An 18487-nucleotide genomic window follows, 5' to 3' on the forward strand; every position below is an offset into this window, starting at 1 on the left:
TGGAGAGAATGGGACAGGAACAAACAAAGCGATTGGGTTTTCGGTCTTTGAAGGAAACCATGAATCACTGTCTGTCTAGTCGGCATAAATATGTCTTCTTGTACTGTTTTGTCAGGTGTGAATATAACGGCAGGGACAATAAGATAGTCTTGTGATGCATCTTCATGAGAAGCAACTTTAAATAAAGATATCACCATGCTTTTTAGTGTTTTGGACACTGAGCAAGAATGGAGTCCTTCTGTAAGGACAGGGTAAACTGCAGCCTAGCTTTGTTTTGAGGACAATACATAACCTTACTGCCTAAGTAAGAGTTCTGGAAGATCCTGATCCTTGGTTCCTTGGCAGCAGTGTATACTCCCCTTCATAGTGGCCAAACTCTGCAAGCCATAGTGTGACAGGCTCACCATGGTGCAGATAAGGATGCTGTAATACATCTATTTCTAAGAAAGCTAAGAAAGAAACTAAGCTGTGTAGCCTACTTTCAGGAAGATTTTATTCTAGCATGTCAATGAGTGTGGTATCCGAGTTACCTTCCTTATTCCTACACATGGACACAGCAAAACTGTAGGCATTATTTACATTTGAGTGCTTTATTATATTGGAATTGCAGTGATATTATTAACATTTGTACAAATGCACAAAATTTTGTCTCTTCTAACTAGAAAGAGATGTAAAAATCTGACCTAGTTGAACAGTCTTAATGAACTCATTGTCCATTTGTAACAATAAATGTGTTCACAATGCAACAAAAAGCTTAACATAAAATTAAACATATTAAATGCTGTAGCAAGTATTTACACTTATGTACCAAAAAAAAAAAAATCTCTCCTTCCAGTAAGGAAGGTGGTTGCTTTACAGAATAAACAGACAAACAAACACAAAAACTTTGCATACAATACAAACAACCTCAAGCCCAAAACTTAACGTGACAGCACCTTTCTCTTATACAGACTTCCTTAGATGAGGTTTACTCCACACAGTGCTAAAAGCTTCTTTGAAAATCAGTACAGTGACTGCATTTCAGTGAAGCCATCTTTAATGATCATTGCTACCCAGTTTTTAAATTGAGCAATTTATGGAGATGGGAATAAAGCCCATGTATACAGATTGAGAAATAACTGCTTCCCAAATTTTGAAGTCCTTACTTGGGAAAAGTTCTCCTTGATAGTCCATAAGTTTGTCTGAAGAATGGCTACAGATCAAAATCTTGGTGGCAAAATATTTTGCCTTTCAGGCACCATGGTAAAAGTTCTCTGGCAGGGTGCATGTAGCAGGGTCCAGGGAGAAGGGTGGACTCCACCAGCACCAGCCATTTCCCCTCAAATGCCCTTCTCTTCTTGTTTTCCTGCAAGCTCTCTAAAGCTGCAGTTAGTCTTCAGTGTCGGACACAATATCAGAAGACAGATAATCTATCTGTTACTTCAAAGATTTAGCTAAAAATATATTTTTGAGTTCAATAGTCTTTAGACGCAACATGAGGCCAGTGCTGTATTATATGTGGAGGGACTCCAAAACAGTGTCACTTCATGAAACATAACCTAAACAATGTTTAACCTGCATTTGTACAGGGGTTATAGGTTCTGAATCCTAGATCTAAAATGTAGCCAGTCATAATGATCAATTCATTTCTAAAGAAAATCTTGGAAATGTATCAGATTTCCATTTAGAGAATTAATATTTTAGCCCCTAATGACATTTGGCCTTTTGCAATCTTTAAAGTTTACTGTAAAGTAGTTTTGGAAAATATGGAAGACTCTGGGGAAAACACCAAGCACTGATGAGCGATTTAGCTCTAAACATAAGGCCACTGATAAAACCCAGATAACCACAAGTATTAGGAAGGGATTATGTGTGTATACAAACTTTCTCATCTTCATTTTATGGCGACCATTTCAGGTGGTGATCAAGTTTTTGGTGTAAGTTTTCATTTGACATATTATTGCTTTTGATTTTCCTTTAAGTTTTAGTCTTTTCTTAAGGTGCTGTCCCTAGTTAAGTTGCAAGGTAACATAACATTTCATGGACTTAGGATTCAAACATATTGTATGGCCACTGTTATCCTTGCAGCTTTGTAGCTACTACAGTTGGAAAACAATCAAAAGTGCATTATAATGCACGACAGAGCCAGTCTCCTGACCTATGTTATACAGGACACTTTGGTTCTCAAGATGAGATAGATTATAAGTATAGCTTAGATGCCTCACATGCTTTGCATAATAAAACATTTATATGCCACCATGAAGAGGATGTGAAGTCAAAGTCATGTTGCAGACTGGCTGTACTCAGCTTCTCTTAGCAGTCCTCCTTTTGGGGGTGTGAGAGACAAGTTGTAGATATGCCACCAGTTACAGCATATAAATATATCTGGTGCAAACATTTTACAAGATATTATAAATGATTGAACAAGGGAGAACAAGAAAGAGAAAGTGAGAGCTAAAGTGCAATTTTAAAATAATATAAATAATTGAAATGTAGAAATAGGATACTAATTAGTTGTAACTGGTTTAGTTTTGTAGGCACCATTTAGTTTTTGTCTACAAATTAATCTTTTTTTCCTTCCCCCTTCAATAATTTTCTCTGATATATAATGGAGCTTCAATGGTCTAAAGCTAAGGAACACTGCTTAGTAGATAAGGACAGAAGGGGCAATGGTAAGGCAGTATAGTGCAACTCACTATGAGATATTAGAAGAGAAGCAAGGATAGGGTTAATCTCTATTGAGGATGCATATAATTAGCCTAAAAATGACAGGCTTTCCAGTTCTATGTATCATTTTCCTTTAGCTGATCTGTGCTTTCTAAAATGAGAGAGCACACTTTCAAACAGATAGGAAACAATTGTAGGTTTACAACTATTATGTCTGATACAAAAAAGCAGATGCTGCTTTAAAGAAAACATTTAATCCTAAGAATTTCTATACAACAGACCTCAGCAAACCTTTCCATCTTGGATGGACGACTTCTGCTCGAGACCCTGAAAGATTAAGGTACACACACACCTAGAGTAGTTTACTGCAAAAGTAATATTGTAACTTAAAAAACAAAACAAAACAGATTCCGTACAAGAATACTGTTCAAATGGAATGTGTTTAAAATAACATTTATTAATAAATACTTTATAAAATTCTATATGAATACTAAATTAATAGATTCCCGTTTAAATTTTGCTTTGGTCCTCTTGAATTTTCATAAATTCACTATATAAGTTTCTTTTTAAAATGTGTTATTAGCTTCTAAAAAAGCACATTCTACCTAAACTAAAAGGCTTTTTAAAAACTAAATATTGTTGCTTAAAAAAATATTAATCCCCCAAAAGTCAGGTTTTAACAACAGTTACAGCTGGTTTGTTAGTTAACACGACAAGATCAGTTAACACACTAAAAGCCATATATACTTGAGGCGCTTACCATTGACTTTCCACTATTCAGAACATGGACTGCATTCATTTAGTTATATAGCAGGAATTAACTCCAAATAGTATGAAATTTTCTATTAATCATCATCATCACTGTCCTTATAAAACACACCATGATAGCACACAAACTACTTGTCTCCCACAGGCAGTGTTATGAATATGGCTTGTATAAATTGACTTGAGGGGGAAGAAATGTTTGAATCGCAACACAGCACTTTTGGTAAATATTGCAATCATCCGTGGCTGGGATTTCCAACATACTTTCAATGTCACACAGTGAGAGATGTTGTACACAGAAATGTTTAACATTTGGATGCTTCATTTTGAACTACACATGTGACCAGGCTCATCCATATTAACTCCCATCAAAAAATACAGGGGTCATTCTGAAAGCCCACTGGCAGTGACTTTAGATTCAGAGCTGCAACTAGCTGAAGAAAGGCAGGAATAAAACAGGTCGGCATTCAGTAAGTAGCTCATGGAGAACTATAGGTTTTCCTCAAATCAAGTAGTATGGCAAATGGTACCTAAATTAACAATGCTTAAAAACAAGCTGCTTCTGCTGAACAGATGTTGTACGGATCTAGACATAGGGCCTCTTCTTGCAGCCCTCACCCTTAACTTTCATAAGGACTATACAGGGAAGGATTATATGCTAAAGTAAAGGCTGCAGAATCAATCTTCTAAAAATACAAAAGTATTTTATGTGTGGAAGTTAATCTGTTGAAGAATAGGGTGCCTGGTTGGGTTGGTCCTTTTATGTATATACTAATATTAATATGCTGCATGTTGTTTTGGCCTATGAACCTTACATTTAATGTTACAAGAAGCATTAGCAAAAAGCTTTCATCCTTTACTTATTTCCACATCACTAATAATAATTATACCTAAAGGCCAATAGTACAGAGAGGAGACAGTTCATTGTAATTACACATTTAGGCTAAGGTGTAGTTGGCTTGCCTAGTTAGCATTAAAAAAAGAAATAATTGAGCTATATATAATACACATCAGTCAAACTGTCAAGTTGCTGAATTTAACAACACTTGGGCAAGTGGGGTTTTTTGTTGGGTTTTGTGTGTGTGTTTCTCTTTTTTCTTTTTTTTTTTTCTTTTCTTTTTTACTGTAGAGGCTTTAGTTTTAACAACTAAAAATTACAGTCAAGGAGATTTAACACAAGTAAAACCAAACCTTAATTTTAGTGCACTGTAGCTCAGAGTCTTCTAGTATGAAGATTTTTGTTTTGTTCTTCTACTTTAATGTACTTAAGTGCTTTCCATGTGGGTAAAAAAATTGAAGCTAAATTAATACTATGATGGCATTTTGTTTTTTGGATGAATAGTGAGGTTCTAGATATGAAATTTGGACACAGTACATCCTTATATATATTCAACTGAAGATTCTGTTTAAAGCTGTGTATTTGAACAAAGTTTTTTTTGTTTTTTTTGTTTGTTTTTTTTTTAGTAGCCATGATGAAGCAAAACCATTCAGCTATTACAACTGGACTTCAAAAAAATTTATAGATTCAGTATTTAAAACACTTTAAAAGTATATGTTTGTCTAAAATATAATAGAAAATCCTTTACATTTGTATTTTTTCTTAATTTTTTTTGGTTCTTAGACTATATAATCAAGTCATGATTTACTCTGTACATGTAAAAAAATCTTTTTTTTTTCAAAAGTATTTGCATAAGTGGTAACAGAACTGTGGAAGAATACTGCTTTTAAATGTTAGTTACCAAGATATAGCTGATTCAGAAATTATGATTCATGATGCTCAGAATTTTGTTCTTCCTCCTGAGCACTATTTGCTACAGTGCCTCATGCTTCATTTTCTTAAGATTTTTTTCTATCGAAAAAAATTCACCCTTTTAAAAATGATTACTTCTTTCAAATAACAGAAACAGCCTTTGAGGACAACAACTCAGAATCAGAACAAAGTATGTTTAGAAGCCAAGTACTTACTACAAATAGCATTAATTAGCCGTTTCATTTTAAAAGATGCAATTGAAAAAAAGTTTGAACATCTGTCACAAAATAAGGACCTAATCTTGCTGCCACAGGAGTGTGAGTGACTGGTGCCTCCTGAATCTGGCAGAGCAGCCACAGAAGCCGCCAATGGTGGTGGCCCCGTTTGGGGGTGGGGGGAGGGGCACCAGCCCTACCGAAAGCATCAGTGTTGGGCGTCGGGGGGGGGCACGTGCAGCCCTGTGCACTCCCTACCAGTCACCTATGCACAGGAGTAAATGTGAGCTTTGCTATTGACTTTACTGGGAACAAAATCAGGTGCCAATGTATTAGAACGAATTGGCTGTCATCTACCGTATTCTTTAACACTTCATTTCCCATACATTATCCCAAGATGGAAGTCAGCCCTGGAGAGGGCCAGCACAAATCATGGCTTCAGAAAAAGAAAAAGTAAAAGAAAAAGATGGAGTGCAAGGACTATCTTTTGAGGAGTGAATATCACCCGCAGTGTATAGCAGAATTTACATCAGTCTGGCAGCGTATAATAGCTAAAAAGTGTTCTTGGTGTTCACACAGAACAGATCCTCAGCTAGGCAAACTGGCATTGGTCTCTTAAAGTCAGTGGAGCTACACCAGTATATACCAGCTAAGGATCCTGTCCATGTATGTTTAAAAAATGGCTGTGAAGAATTTGTCTTTTACCTGGTAATGAATAATAATATTTTTCCAACTGGTCAAAATTTTCAATCTGATTAATTTTATTTATAGCCTGTGAAATCTTCAGCTGTTAGCTTTTGATGGTGGAACAATTCATCTGCTGAGTGATTAGAGTCTTTCTTAACTGCTGTATACTTCAAGGATTTTCTACATTAATGATTGACAGTGTAAAAAAACTGCTGTAATTCTTAGGTGTGATTTTGCTATTCTTGTCCTGTGCCATGGACATTTACCACAGAATCTTACAAGGCTCCTAGCATCAACACAGCTGTCTTTCAGTCATGCTTCACCTGTGACTAAACTGCTTTTAACTTTTGCTGTTTATTAAAAACACTAAATCAGGAGCATTAAACTCCTGCATTTTGATTTTTCAAAAAGCAAAAGTTCAGCCAGCTGTGAGTGAAGGCATTGAGAGCAGCAGATGTACCAACAGTTTTTTGTGGGTGGGTTTAAAGTTTTTCCCCCCTTTATTAGTACTCTTAAAAGAAAAAAAAACAGTGAAGAATACTGAGAGAGATTTAGAATGAAGAAAAACAGGAGGAACTTGAAGAAGAAGAAAGGGCTGGAGGACTAAGAAAGGGAAAGGAAGATATGTGAAAAATAAAGATTAATAGGACATGGGCAAGTGGAAAGCCAAACATGAGAGTGTATTATTTGGGGTGATTTTGTTCTGAGATCCATATATTGATATAAGCATTTTTATCTCAGAAAGAGGTTCTGCATACCTGATGAGGTTCTGGTGGTATCACAAAGCTAACTTTATTTTTTATTATGCTGTCACCAGAGCATGCTCGAAATATTTATAGCCTTAATATTTCTCGTTACCAATGTCTGACTCTGTTTTAATACTTTGTATGCCTCATTTTGGCTAACAAGCTGCAATTTAACAAAACTCCATGTTTCTGAGGCCTCAGGCTAGACTGTGAAGAAGGGAACATGACTATGTACAGAAACAGTTCAGTTTATAAACAACTGGTACCAAAAATTGGAGAAAGCACCAAAGCACTTCTCAAGCTGATAGCATATTAATTGCATAACTCCCTTTTTTGTAACTAAGTATAAAAGACATTTTAATAACTATAAAAATGAAAGCCATAGTCTTTCAAGGATTGAGGAGTCTTCCAGGGCTGAGTTAATGTTGAAAATGTCCTTCACATAAAGGACTACCACTCCCATAGTAGTTTTGACCATTCAGTTTTAAAGAATTGGATTCATATCTGTTCTGTGACTGGCAAGCTGAGTAAGGGTGGAGCTTCCTACGACATCGCTGACAGAAGAGGAAGTTGTAATGGTGTTATGCTGGATGACTTGCTGTTGGGAGCAAGCTGGGACTGGGCTTGCAGGAGGGCTACTCTCGGGACCTAAAAAAAGAACACAAATCACATTATGTCTGTAGGAGTCTGCTGTATTACAGTATTGTTAAAGACAAGACCTATCACTAAGGCTGCAGGCCTGTCGACTCCATGTATTCAAAGATCTTTGGACTTTAAAATTATGCACACAGGGCATGTCTACACATGCAATTAATTCAAAGCAATAAACTCTGGAGCAATAAACACCTAGGCGCACAGTTTGAACATGCGCCTGGGAGCAATAAACTCTGGAGCAATACATTTTGGAGTTTATTGCCATTTGAATGTGGGCCCAGGAGTGCATCACATTGAGCTGGGTTGGAGCAGCCCTGGACGGCAGAGGGTCTGCCAGCCTGGGGCTAGTCACCTCAGCTAAACATGCTGTGGAAGGGCTGGTTGAGGCACAAGAGTGCTTCAGTGTGGGGATAGCCAGCAGGCAGCCCCCATACTGAAGCACCCTTGTGCCCCAGCCAGCTGGGGCAAAGTGTACATGTGCGCTGCTGCAAGATAATATTTACAAGTACTATCCTGCTGTAGAAGAAATTGGTTTACACCAGCATAGTAGGGGAGAGCATGCAGACACTGAAACATTTACTTTGCAGCTAATTAATCTACTGAGTAGTAAACATCTCATGTAGATGCGCCCCCCCAAGTGCTTTTTATTTGACTTCTGATTTCTGAGCCTTTAAGGTTTAAGGTTCACACCTGCAACTTTCTCCCTACAAAATTTAGAGCTAGAAACTTGGCAGGTTTTAAAATCAGGTCCTCATATAATAACATGACTCCAGAAGCTAATATTTTCTCTTAGGCAAGGGGCTGAAGTTACACACAAACCAGTTTAAGTGATCAGAAACTGGTTTAAACCTGTAACTGAACAGAAGTTCAATGCACATAAACCACTTTCAAAATGACCAAAACCAGTTTAAGTTAAACCTGGTTGTATGCAGTATCAGACTTAGACAATTTAGGTCAAACCAGTTTATGGAACTTCTGTCCCAGATTCCTTCCTGGTTCAAGTTAATTCACAGTCCCCCAGCATCCCAGGATGCTCTGCAGCCCTGAGCTATGCTGCTGGCTCCTGTGGAGCAGAGACTGTCTTACCCCTTTGCTCCTTAGCTTGCTTCCTGTCTGCACCTGTCAGTCCATAGGGATGGAGGGCAGGGGAATAGACCACCCCCACCCCCAGACCACTCTACCCAGGGTCTACACAGCTCATAGTGGGAGGGAAAGGCCCTGTCATGAGGGCTTTTCATCACCTGGCAGGTCTCTCCCCTTCTTCTTCCCCCTTTCTGAGCTGCTGATTGTTTCAGCAGCTGCCACAGGAGAGAGGGAGGAGTCCTTCAGGCTGGGTTCCTGCCATTTAGCCCAGCATGGGGGCACCAGGGAGCCCCGCCTTGGGAGGCTTCCACCCACCCCAGCCCAGGGTCCCCCAGCCCCGGGCAGCCCCAGGGAGCTGAGGGGAATTCTACTCCTCTGGAATGGCAGAGCTGCTTGCTTCAGCCCCTGTGAGTCTCAGGCAACTTCAAGGAACAGAGGGAAATTCTCCTGCTCCTCCCCAGCCAGTTTTTCCTTAGGTGCTGCAAGTCTGAGACAAAACTAATGCAGGGGAGCAGAGGAATTTTCCTTCACTCCCTGGGCTATCCCTGAGACTCCATCAACTAAGACAAGCAGCTGGGGTAGAGACGAATCCCCCTCAGCTCCCTGGGGCTGCCCTGGGTTGGGGGACCCTGGGCTAGGGTAGAGGAAAGCCTCCTAAGGCAGGGCTCCTCAGTGCCCCCATGCTGGGCTGCACAGGCAGGCACCTAGCCTGGAGGACTTCCTCTCCCTCCCTCTGAAGCAATCTGCATCTGGGAATGGGGAGGGAGCATTCCCCTCAGCTCCCCAGGGCTACTTGGGCTGGGGAACCCAGGCTGGGGGAAACCACCTGAACAGGCTCCCCCAAGTCGGGCCAGCATCTGGACAGGGGACTCCTTAGCCCTCTGTGGGGGGACAGCAAGGGTTTGGGGACACCTGGCTGGGCTGGCCTGGGAGACGCGTTCTAGTGCCCCCCCACCTACTGACCTTGGTCCGTGCAGATCTCTCCCTGCCTTTCCCAATTGAAAACTGAATGTCAGTTCAGTTGGTTATTAGTTCAACCCATGCAGCTTAGACTAAGGAAGCTTTCAAGATTGAATCATTTCAGCCTCAGGCTTTCTGACTGTCTGTACTTAGCCTTAAAGGCCAAATATTATAAGATTTGTGACATAATAGTTCATAACACTGGGTTACTGAAATGCTTTATTGGCTGCAGCAGAGGCGATTGATACCTGCATTACAGTGCAGTGTGCCACCATATAGAAGAGGTTGTTTAAGCAAATTATAGTACTAAATATAATGAAATTCTATTTTTCTTTGACTGGCATGAAAAGGCCAGATACACTGTGGTGAAGAGAGGATGGAAACTGGCTCTATTTCCCATGTTTATGTAAGAAACCCCTAGAGGGCATGCAGCTGGCTCCTATATAACTCTCCCTGAAGACTCCAATGCAGGAAGAACGTGTGTTTGTGTTGGAGGTGTGGCTGGCACATTGCATTCTAGCTCATTTTTTACTTTAAGCGAATGTTGCCATCTGGCAAATATTAGAACAGCCCTGGGGCTGCTCTACCCTGCTCTAGATCCAGACAGGGAACTGGGGAGCCAAGAGTCTCCTTTTGCTATGCTGAATAGGGAATCTGCCCTTCACTTACTATACTTACAAGACAAGCTTGGATTATTTTCTCTGTCTGTCATCAGTCTCTCTGTTAGTGTTTTGTTTTTTAAATGAGAGAGGAACATTCGGGAGAGAGAGAGTTGTAGAACTCAACTACACCAATCTCAGGGAATGATAGTTTCCTTTTATTTTTTAGTCCATGATTAGAATTGGTTAGGACAGTAAACAGGGGTAACAACACTAGCGATTACCAAAGGATACTGATCTACGCTCTTAGTCAGAAGTGACAATTTTTGCCCAATCTGGCCATGAAAAGCAGTTTATAGCTGTGACCAAACACAAGTGCATGGCTACAAACTGCTTAAAAATGGCCAATCAGGTGAAAATCTGACCCCTCATTGCATGAGGTATCAAATAAAGAAGTTTCAAACTGTAGTGCAAAAATCGAGAACTCTTGGTTCCAGAATGGTACCTTTTATTAGACCAACTGAGACACTGCAAAATAAAAACATTTTCTGCAAGCTGTCAGGCTCATGTACCTTTCATCAGGCTCAGGGATCAGGCTTTGATGAAGGGCGCATGAGCCCAGAAGCTTGCAGAAAAAGAGGATTTTTTTTTTTGCAATTTCTCAGTTGGTCTAATAAAAGGTAGAATTTTAGAACCAAGAGTTCCAGATTTTTACATTTCTTTTTGTGTCAGACCAACACAGCTACCACACATATCCCCTTCAAAATGTAGGGTCTTCCGTAATCTGTGTCTGCAGAGCTCTCAGCCTGTCACTGTTTTCAGAATAAGATGGGGGAAAGGAAGCAAAGGAAGTTCAGGCTGAGTTTTTTCAGCCCCCCCTGAAGGGTGGGACAGGTGTATTGGAGCCCCCCTGAGGTGGGGGAGGGGAGCTGCAGTTCACCCACCCCACCCTCCAGCACTGGCTGGGGAGTCCCAAGAATGTGCTCCCTCTGCTGCCTTTCCCCTCTCCCATTCTGAAACAGCAAGCACTGGCAGAGAGCCCTGGCCATTGCTACGGGCACCTGGCTGCAGCTCCCAGCCTGCAGCTAGATTCCCCTTCCTCCTGGAACCAACAGTGAACTTCTGTTTGGTCTGGGGTAACATTGTAACTCAGAATGTTATGCAGAAATCATTCTGCATTACAGTTAGGAGCTGCTCTTCTGTCTGAACCATTAGGGTGTAAATGTTGTAGCTCAATGGTTCTGAACCCATACAAACAAAGCAAAAGTGTCCAAACTTTAACCTTGCTTCACTCAGGGTCAAAGAGCCATTTAGCTTGTTTGTATTGTCACAGAATCATGCACACACATCATAACATCTGATGCGTACTTCTGAATGGTAGCTCTCCCTCCCCTTTTAAAGTGGTTTAAAGATATGTTTGTCTATTCTCTTTGGAGTCCACCATTACTTCACTTACCAGTGCACCCAGTCAAGGAACAGCCCTGAGGTATTTTAATGCATCAGCAGCATTGTGCCCAGTAGTATAGTTGGAGCTTTGAGTTCAATAAATAAAGAAATAAATAAAGGGGGGGGGGAGGCAGAAACATTATTTATTTATCTGAAACATAAAATACTATTTTTGGTTGGAGCTTGATAAATAATAAGTGGCATATTTTACAAAGAGAGATATCATAATTAGTTAAAACATATGGCCCCAGTTTGCAAGTGAGCAACCCAGAAGTCTCCGGTCCATGAAAAAGTCAGCTGCTGAATTGGGAGGGTATATCAGTTTTAAAATTGCTCGTTTTAATTTATGTACTTATCTCTAGATATTTTATTTCAACCCTTAATACTCTGATGTTCAGAAAGGTTGGTTCAAATGAACGTACTAAATAACAAGCAAATGTAGAGGGAAGAACTGGCACCTTTGTTTGGGGTTCTTGTGAATAACTATAGATAAACACAAAACACACCAGTTACTTACTTAGATATCCTTGTGACTCTTTTTGCATAGCTGTTATTGGACAGTCTTTATGTGTTAACAATAACTGTTTCAGCTGTGCTACCTCATTTTTCAACATGGAAACCTCATTCTAGAGAAGAGAGAGAGAGAGAGACTTTTAACTTAAAAGCCGGAAGAAACAAGTTAACAAATCAGCAAGACTTCTCATGTTTGTGCTCTTGTCAAGGTAACTACAGCAATGGGGTTGCATAAGATTTTTTTTCCATCACAGATATTGGGAGAAATCTTTTCTGTTACATCAGTGCAAATCTGAAATACTTCTATTAACCTCAGCTCTCAAAATGTAGTAGATTATGATTTGCTTCCATTTATTGTTTTGTCACATTAGTGTGTTTAGTGCTACTGTTGTTTCTGAATATACAGTGTATCCTATATGCAATATTGTGCATCTCAGACAGGTCCATTTGCTTTTTATAATGGAAAACATTACAAAGAAAAACTAAAACATTAAGAAATGACATTTAAATTATAAAATCCCGGGGCCAGATACTTATGATATACCATTTTTAAAAATAAAAATCATGAATTTGTCATTTTACTTTTTAAAAAGTAACCTACTCTGATTTAGCTCACAAATATAGACTCCTAGCATTGTAAGTTATATCAGAGAGAAATGACTCATAAATCATGTAGGGGAGTTTACTTAGAGAAATCACTATTCTGACTTGTATCTTCCATACCATTTAAACTGATTTTGGCTGATTCACTCATGATTCATTGCATTTACTTGTTCTTAGCCCTAGAGGGATCAGCATCCACCGACATTACAGTAGTATATTGTAAATATGTTTCAATGGATTTTCAACAGGTATATTTAATTCACAAGTGATATAATGTAATTTAGCACAATCTATAACATGTTCTTTTGTATAAAAAGGACTCATTTGTCACCAAATTATTAAAATTTGCAATCAGCGAAACCTCATTTCTCTTGAATGACCATAAAGATTGGTTCATCTGGAAACCAACAGACCTTGGGTTTGTCCAGGAACTGCTTCCTCTCCCCTTCCTCCTAGCCTTTCCAAACCCAACTTTGACTGAGGTTGTGTCTGCTAATTTAAAAACCTGTGGGACTGCCTGCTTTTGCACTTAAAAAAACAACAAAAAGAGGGGAAGGGTTGTTGTTTAATGATTGGCAATATTATCTCCAGAAACGTCTATTGAAATATGTCCCTATTAGCTGGTGAATATACAGCTCAGTTGTGAGGCCACTCAAAAGGCAAGGCAATTTCTATGGATTTATTCAGTTTTCTTTCTCTGTCTCACACAGATGAAGATATTGCACTATTAATCAGAGAGGAAAAGGTATTTAGTTTGTTTGAATGTGTTCCTGAAAAACTAGACTGCTATTAATAACAACTATTATTTTTGTTGTTGTTATTTTACAAAAAACTAAATATAAAACTGCAAAATTCTGTGACTGAGTTTTCAAAACCAGTAAGTGCAGCAAGACAACAATCCTGGTCCTCAGTTGCAATATGGTCTCTTTGTGTTGCTGTGCTTGTGCAAGGTGTCATAAAGCTGGGGTAGTCAGTTATGAGATTACCATCCCCATAGAGAGATGCAGAGTCAGCCTAGGAGCCTTGCAGCACATCTTGAAACAAGCTGATAAAACTCAGAACTCTCCAACTGAATAAAATCTGAGAGTCACAGACATCTGTCATACACATACTTTATATTAACACAGAGGTATATGATGTGGGATTTTTTTAAAATTATTTTCTATTCACTGACTGAAACTTGCCATCTGTAGGCAAACAAATAAGTGCAGAGAGCTGTGTTGTGACCACATGAGCATCTTCCTTCAGTGTTTTAAATCAAAGAAAGTATTGTTCTCAGTATAGACAGGGCAAGCTAAAACATGGCCCTTAGACCAAATGGTGGCCCAATACTGTACATGGCAGGCATGTGTAGATGAGATACTTAACTACAAAGTAGTGTAGTTTACTGTGCAGTCAACGTGTGGATGTGCTTACTACAGAGTAAACCTTGCTAATCATAAGTAAATTTGCTAACTGCAAATGCAAGTAGCAAATTTTCTTTTGATTAGTGATGGTGTAGTAAGTGCTCGTGCTGTGGGGTGGACTCTGCCACCAGCGTCTGGGTGGGGATTATGTCCACTACCCTGGTAGCAGGGAGCTCCAAGCCTCCCATTCTGAAATCATGATTGGGGAATGGGGACCGGGAAATCTTTATCTCCCAGTGCTGACCCCATGACTGCTGAGCTGGCTCTGGGAGATAAGGATTTCAACCATGGAGCTGGTGGTGGGAGCTCCCTGCTGACGGGGGCTGGGGACCTGTTCCCTGCCCAGCTGCATGCTGATGTGCACATAAGGGCATATGAGCTTATGCTTATGGAGCTGGGCAGGGAACAAGCTCCCTAGCCTGTTCCCCACAGCTAGCTGCTAGCTGCCCCACTGGTAGATCGGGGCAAAGGGCTGGGACCTGCTTCTCTCCTGCCCCTTGGGGAGCCAGAGCCAGGAGCTCCCTGCTGCCAGGTCAGGGGAACATTGTCCCCACTTCTCCTTGGCAGCAGGCAGGCCCTGGGGGCAGGGTGTAATGTCCCAGCCCTGACCAGAAGATTCCTGTCTCCTGACCTGGTGCTCCCTTCCAGCCTTTGAACTAGTACCTAGGGAGAGCCTAGAGCTCTCCCTGATGGTGGCAGGAGCCCAAGAGGCAGAAACAGTTTGCTGCCATTAGCAGCATATCTGACCCCACTTCTCTGCATGAGTAGATGCCTGCCCAGGAGCATTTACTAGCAAGAAGTTTACTCATGAGTAAACTGATCCTGGATTAAATGCATGTGTATCTAGGATATGCCACCATGACAGCAGAGATGTTACAAGACTCAATGTGCAAAGCTCCACATGGATCTATTCTGCTCAAGGTAAGCCATGCTGATGCATTTAAGAAATAAATGATTATGTAAATAATTATGGACTAGTGAGTCCTGGCAACCTACATTTGCTAAACATTGAGAAGAAGCTAGGACCCTTACTATCTACTGTTTTCAGATGATTTCCATCCATTTTGTTCCCTTACAAACAGGTGATTTTTATTAGAACTGTATCCGGCTGGCTTTGGATTAAAATGTAGCGGTGTTCTTTTTTTTTCTTAAAGAAGTAGTCTTTTATAGCTGAGTTACCAACTGTTTGGGATTTTTTTTTCCCCTTGTCACTTTTTTTTTTTTTAAATACGTCACTCAACCTAGTAAAGCTTCTAAATCTCAAGATCATTTTTCCTGGCTGATCCTACTGCATTAAAATTTTTTTATATGTATTTAAGCATATATCTTGATTAACACACTTTGATTATGTCTATATTTTCACTATTCATCTAATGTGCAGTGGTAATACTTATGTTAACAAGAACCACTGGTACAGCAAAAGCCTTTCAATGTAAACAGGGCCTCTGTGTCATGAGGATGCAGACAGTAGCTCGCACCTGAAGCTGCATGTTTGTCTGGGTGAGTTCTTCTGCTTTCTTTTCCAGTGACATCACCCAGACCTTCCTCTTCTGTCTGCAGCGTGTAGCAGCTGCTCGGTTCCTTTCCAGAAATTTTCGCCTTCTCTCATCTGGGTCTTCATCCACCACCCTCCTCCGACGCCCTCCAGTGGGCTGAGGCGGCTGTATTGTCTGAGTGGGCTGCATCTGCTGTGCCGCTGGTGAAACCTTATGATGTAATGAAACAAAGTTTAGCAAAGAGGGTGAGTAGGTGAGCTCTAGCCAATATCAAGTGCTTCAAAAGAAAGAAAAGCGGGGGGGGGAAGGAGGAAACATTAAACAAAAATTATCACCAATGTATGGCCTAAGTTTGCAGATGTTCTGGCAAGATATAAAGATGGCACAGAGTGAAAGATTCCACCAGATGCCACTTAAATTAGGCTATGACAAATGCCCAACCTAATCAAGGAGAGGGTTTTTGGAATGGTTTTCTGAACTGCAGCAGGGAAAATTACATTTTTTTCCTTCCTTCCTTATTAAAAATGTATCCTTTTAAAGTGCCTGATTCAACATGGGAGGTTAGTTTTCTCATAGCAAGTTTTTTAATTAATCAAAGGAGAAGACTGCAAGGGCCTTGGAAGTTTTTAATTATGTTCATACTTTTAGGTCACTTCTATTTCACATATACCATAGTGCATGTTTTGGTGGTGAACACCTCTTTGGAGATGCTGTATGTAGTACCTCTTTTTCCATCAGTATAGTGGTGTATAGTCATGTCTCCATGGTAAACCTAGTGTGTGCAGTAGCAGTACTCTAGTTTCAAGCAAGCTGTCTTCAATACGGAAACAAGTAGAACTGCTTCTGTGCAGTGCTTCAGCTTGACACTGTCACTCAAAAGTGATTAGCCCACTCCCCACCTCCATGCTAATTAACTTGCCTGCAGTGTCATGTGGATCTGATCTCTTGCAATTTAGGAGGCAGCCCACACAGAGCAATACAGCATGTCGGAAGGTGCCACTGCACAGCATGGCGAGTTTACTGTGCAGCCGTGTCATTAATCACCTTTGAAAAATCCCAGCATTAATCATGCTACTGTTTGAATCAGACATTTAGAACTTGCTGGAAACCCGAATTATCAAAATCATAAGCCTTGGTGTCCAACCCTGCAAAATAACTTTTCTATCTGAAGGCTTCATGCCAAATAGCAATACACTTGATAATAGTGAAAAAGATATGATTTTTCTTCTCTATTTTTTATTTACTTTGGTTAATCTATGCACTTCAGGGCACTTAATTCATATAGTCAAGTTCACTTCTTCCCCACACCTCATACAATCAGAATCAGTTTCACCCTTGTTCAAAAACGCTGGAAACAGATATAGACGAGAAATAAAACCAGTGAAAACTTTCTTTAAAGACTGTTATTTTTTAATAAGCCAGAACTCACTATTTGAAGGATGCCCATTAGAAACTGAATTTTTAGACAATTAATTCAAACATGCTAGTAAAAATTCCCTAACCCCATCTACACTACAGTTTATATTGTTCTTCCCATCGATGGAGCTTGCTCATGTAGATGGAGTGATTGCACTCACTGGCGTTCAGGAGGAGGACTGTTTGGGTCTGCCCTTAGCACCAAGTGCTCTTTTACTCCCTGAAGGCGCTTACTGTTCAGCAATGGCAGCTGCTTCACATCCACTGGGGCTGTTCATGCTGCCTCTTTAGCAACATGTCTGAATATAGAGGTCTCAGAGATCTCTCTTAATGTCAACATAACATCAAAGGCCTTTCATTTTTTCACATACAACACCTTTTGAGACTTCAAAGGACTGTTATTTATGTTTCTGGACACTAAAGCTTTCCTTAGCCCATTTCTCTCTCCTTTTTCATCCAGCATGAAAAGCTTTTCTGTTTTTCAGCTCTGCCAGTCATGTCTGTAATACTGACATACCGGGCTGCTATATAAAAACTTTTTTCCTAGAATCCCCTATCCTGAATAAATAGTGGCTCATTTAGTTTTCAGTTGAAGTAATCTGTAGTTTGGTAACTGAGGCAAACTTACAAAACACTGCCCTTCCATCTTTGGTAGATATGAATTAGAAAATCTGCACCATTCTTGGTATCATGTGGGATAGTTAATTGAATTATCCTAGATATATTTTGACCCTGAAGTCTATTAGGCCTTATCTTGATAATAGTTTAAGCATTATTCTTCAGCAGGGCTTCCCCCCTCAAAGCCTTCCACACCATGCAATTGCATGTGCTACTAAAAAAGGTGATTAATACATTGTTAAGGGTTGCTTATCAGGTATTCAGAATAACTCAGGGATAGAGCAGGTAATATACTATAACAAAATACAAATGATCCAACTGTGCCTAAGCTGTCACAGCAGCAAGTTTGATAGGAAGAAATTTTGATGCAACAAACATAACAATACTAGAGTAATTTTCTGTAATGTTTGAGGCAAACCAGCCACCATAAAGCAAAACATTTATCACTAATAAAGGGACACATTAAACAACCATTTTTACCTTGATCCTTGATCCAATACTTTCTTTTATTCTTTGTAACTTAACACAGTATTAGTAGTCATTCATTCGTTTTAGCAAAACATAATTCATTAGGCTCATGTGTGTCTCAAACTGACTGTTGAAAAGCATGAAATTAATTCTAACATTACACAAGGGTATGGTGTAGAATAATGAAAGTTATGGCAAAGGGCATGCAGCACACACAACAATTCAGCTCATGCCTTTGTTTGACAGGCAGCTTGGAACTGAAGGTATCCGGCTCAGTGGAATGAGGAGGTTAATAATTAGTAAAATGCACCATAAAATTAATGTCTGCTGAAGCAATCTGACCCCCAGAGAGGCCAATATCAGGGGGATTATGGATGGTCTTAGAAAGTAATAACCTTGTGTTTATTACTCGCTAA

General features: G+C 39.9%; 1 protein-coding gene across 6 annotated transcripts in view; it reads right to left on the bottom strand.

Moving 5' to 3' along the window:
• Positions 1-571: 571 nt before the first annotated feature.
• Positions 572-18487, bottom strand: part of CREB5 (cAMP responsive element binding protein 5) — a 364901-nt gene continuing 346985 nt past the window's right edge. For all 6 annotated transcript variants that reach the window (XM_090046655.1, XM_090046653.1, XM_090046654.1 and 3 more), the window contains 3 exons: positions 15552-15779; positions 12069-12177; positions 572-7457 (listed from right to left, as the gene is read on the bottom strand). In XM_090046655.1, the coding sequence (XP_089902781.1) occupies positions 7294-7457; positions 12069-12177; positions 15552-15779 (501 nt within the window). In that variant the 3' untranslated portion in view covers positions 572-7293. The remainder of the gene's footprint in view (positions 7458-12068; positions 12178-15551; positions 15780-18487) is intronic.

This window comes from Crocodylus siamensis, chromosome 5 (genome assembly GCF_052110815.1).
Source record: "Crocodylus siamensis isolate JL-2025a chromosome 5, ASM5211081v1, whole genome shotgun sequence".
Lineage (NCBI taxonomy): Eukaryota > Metazoa > Chordata > Crocodylia > Crocodylidae > Crocodylus > Crocodylus siamensis.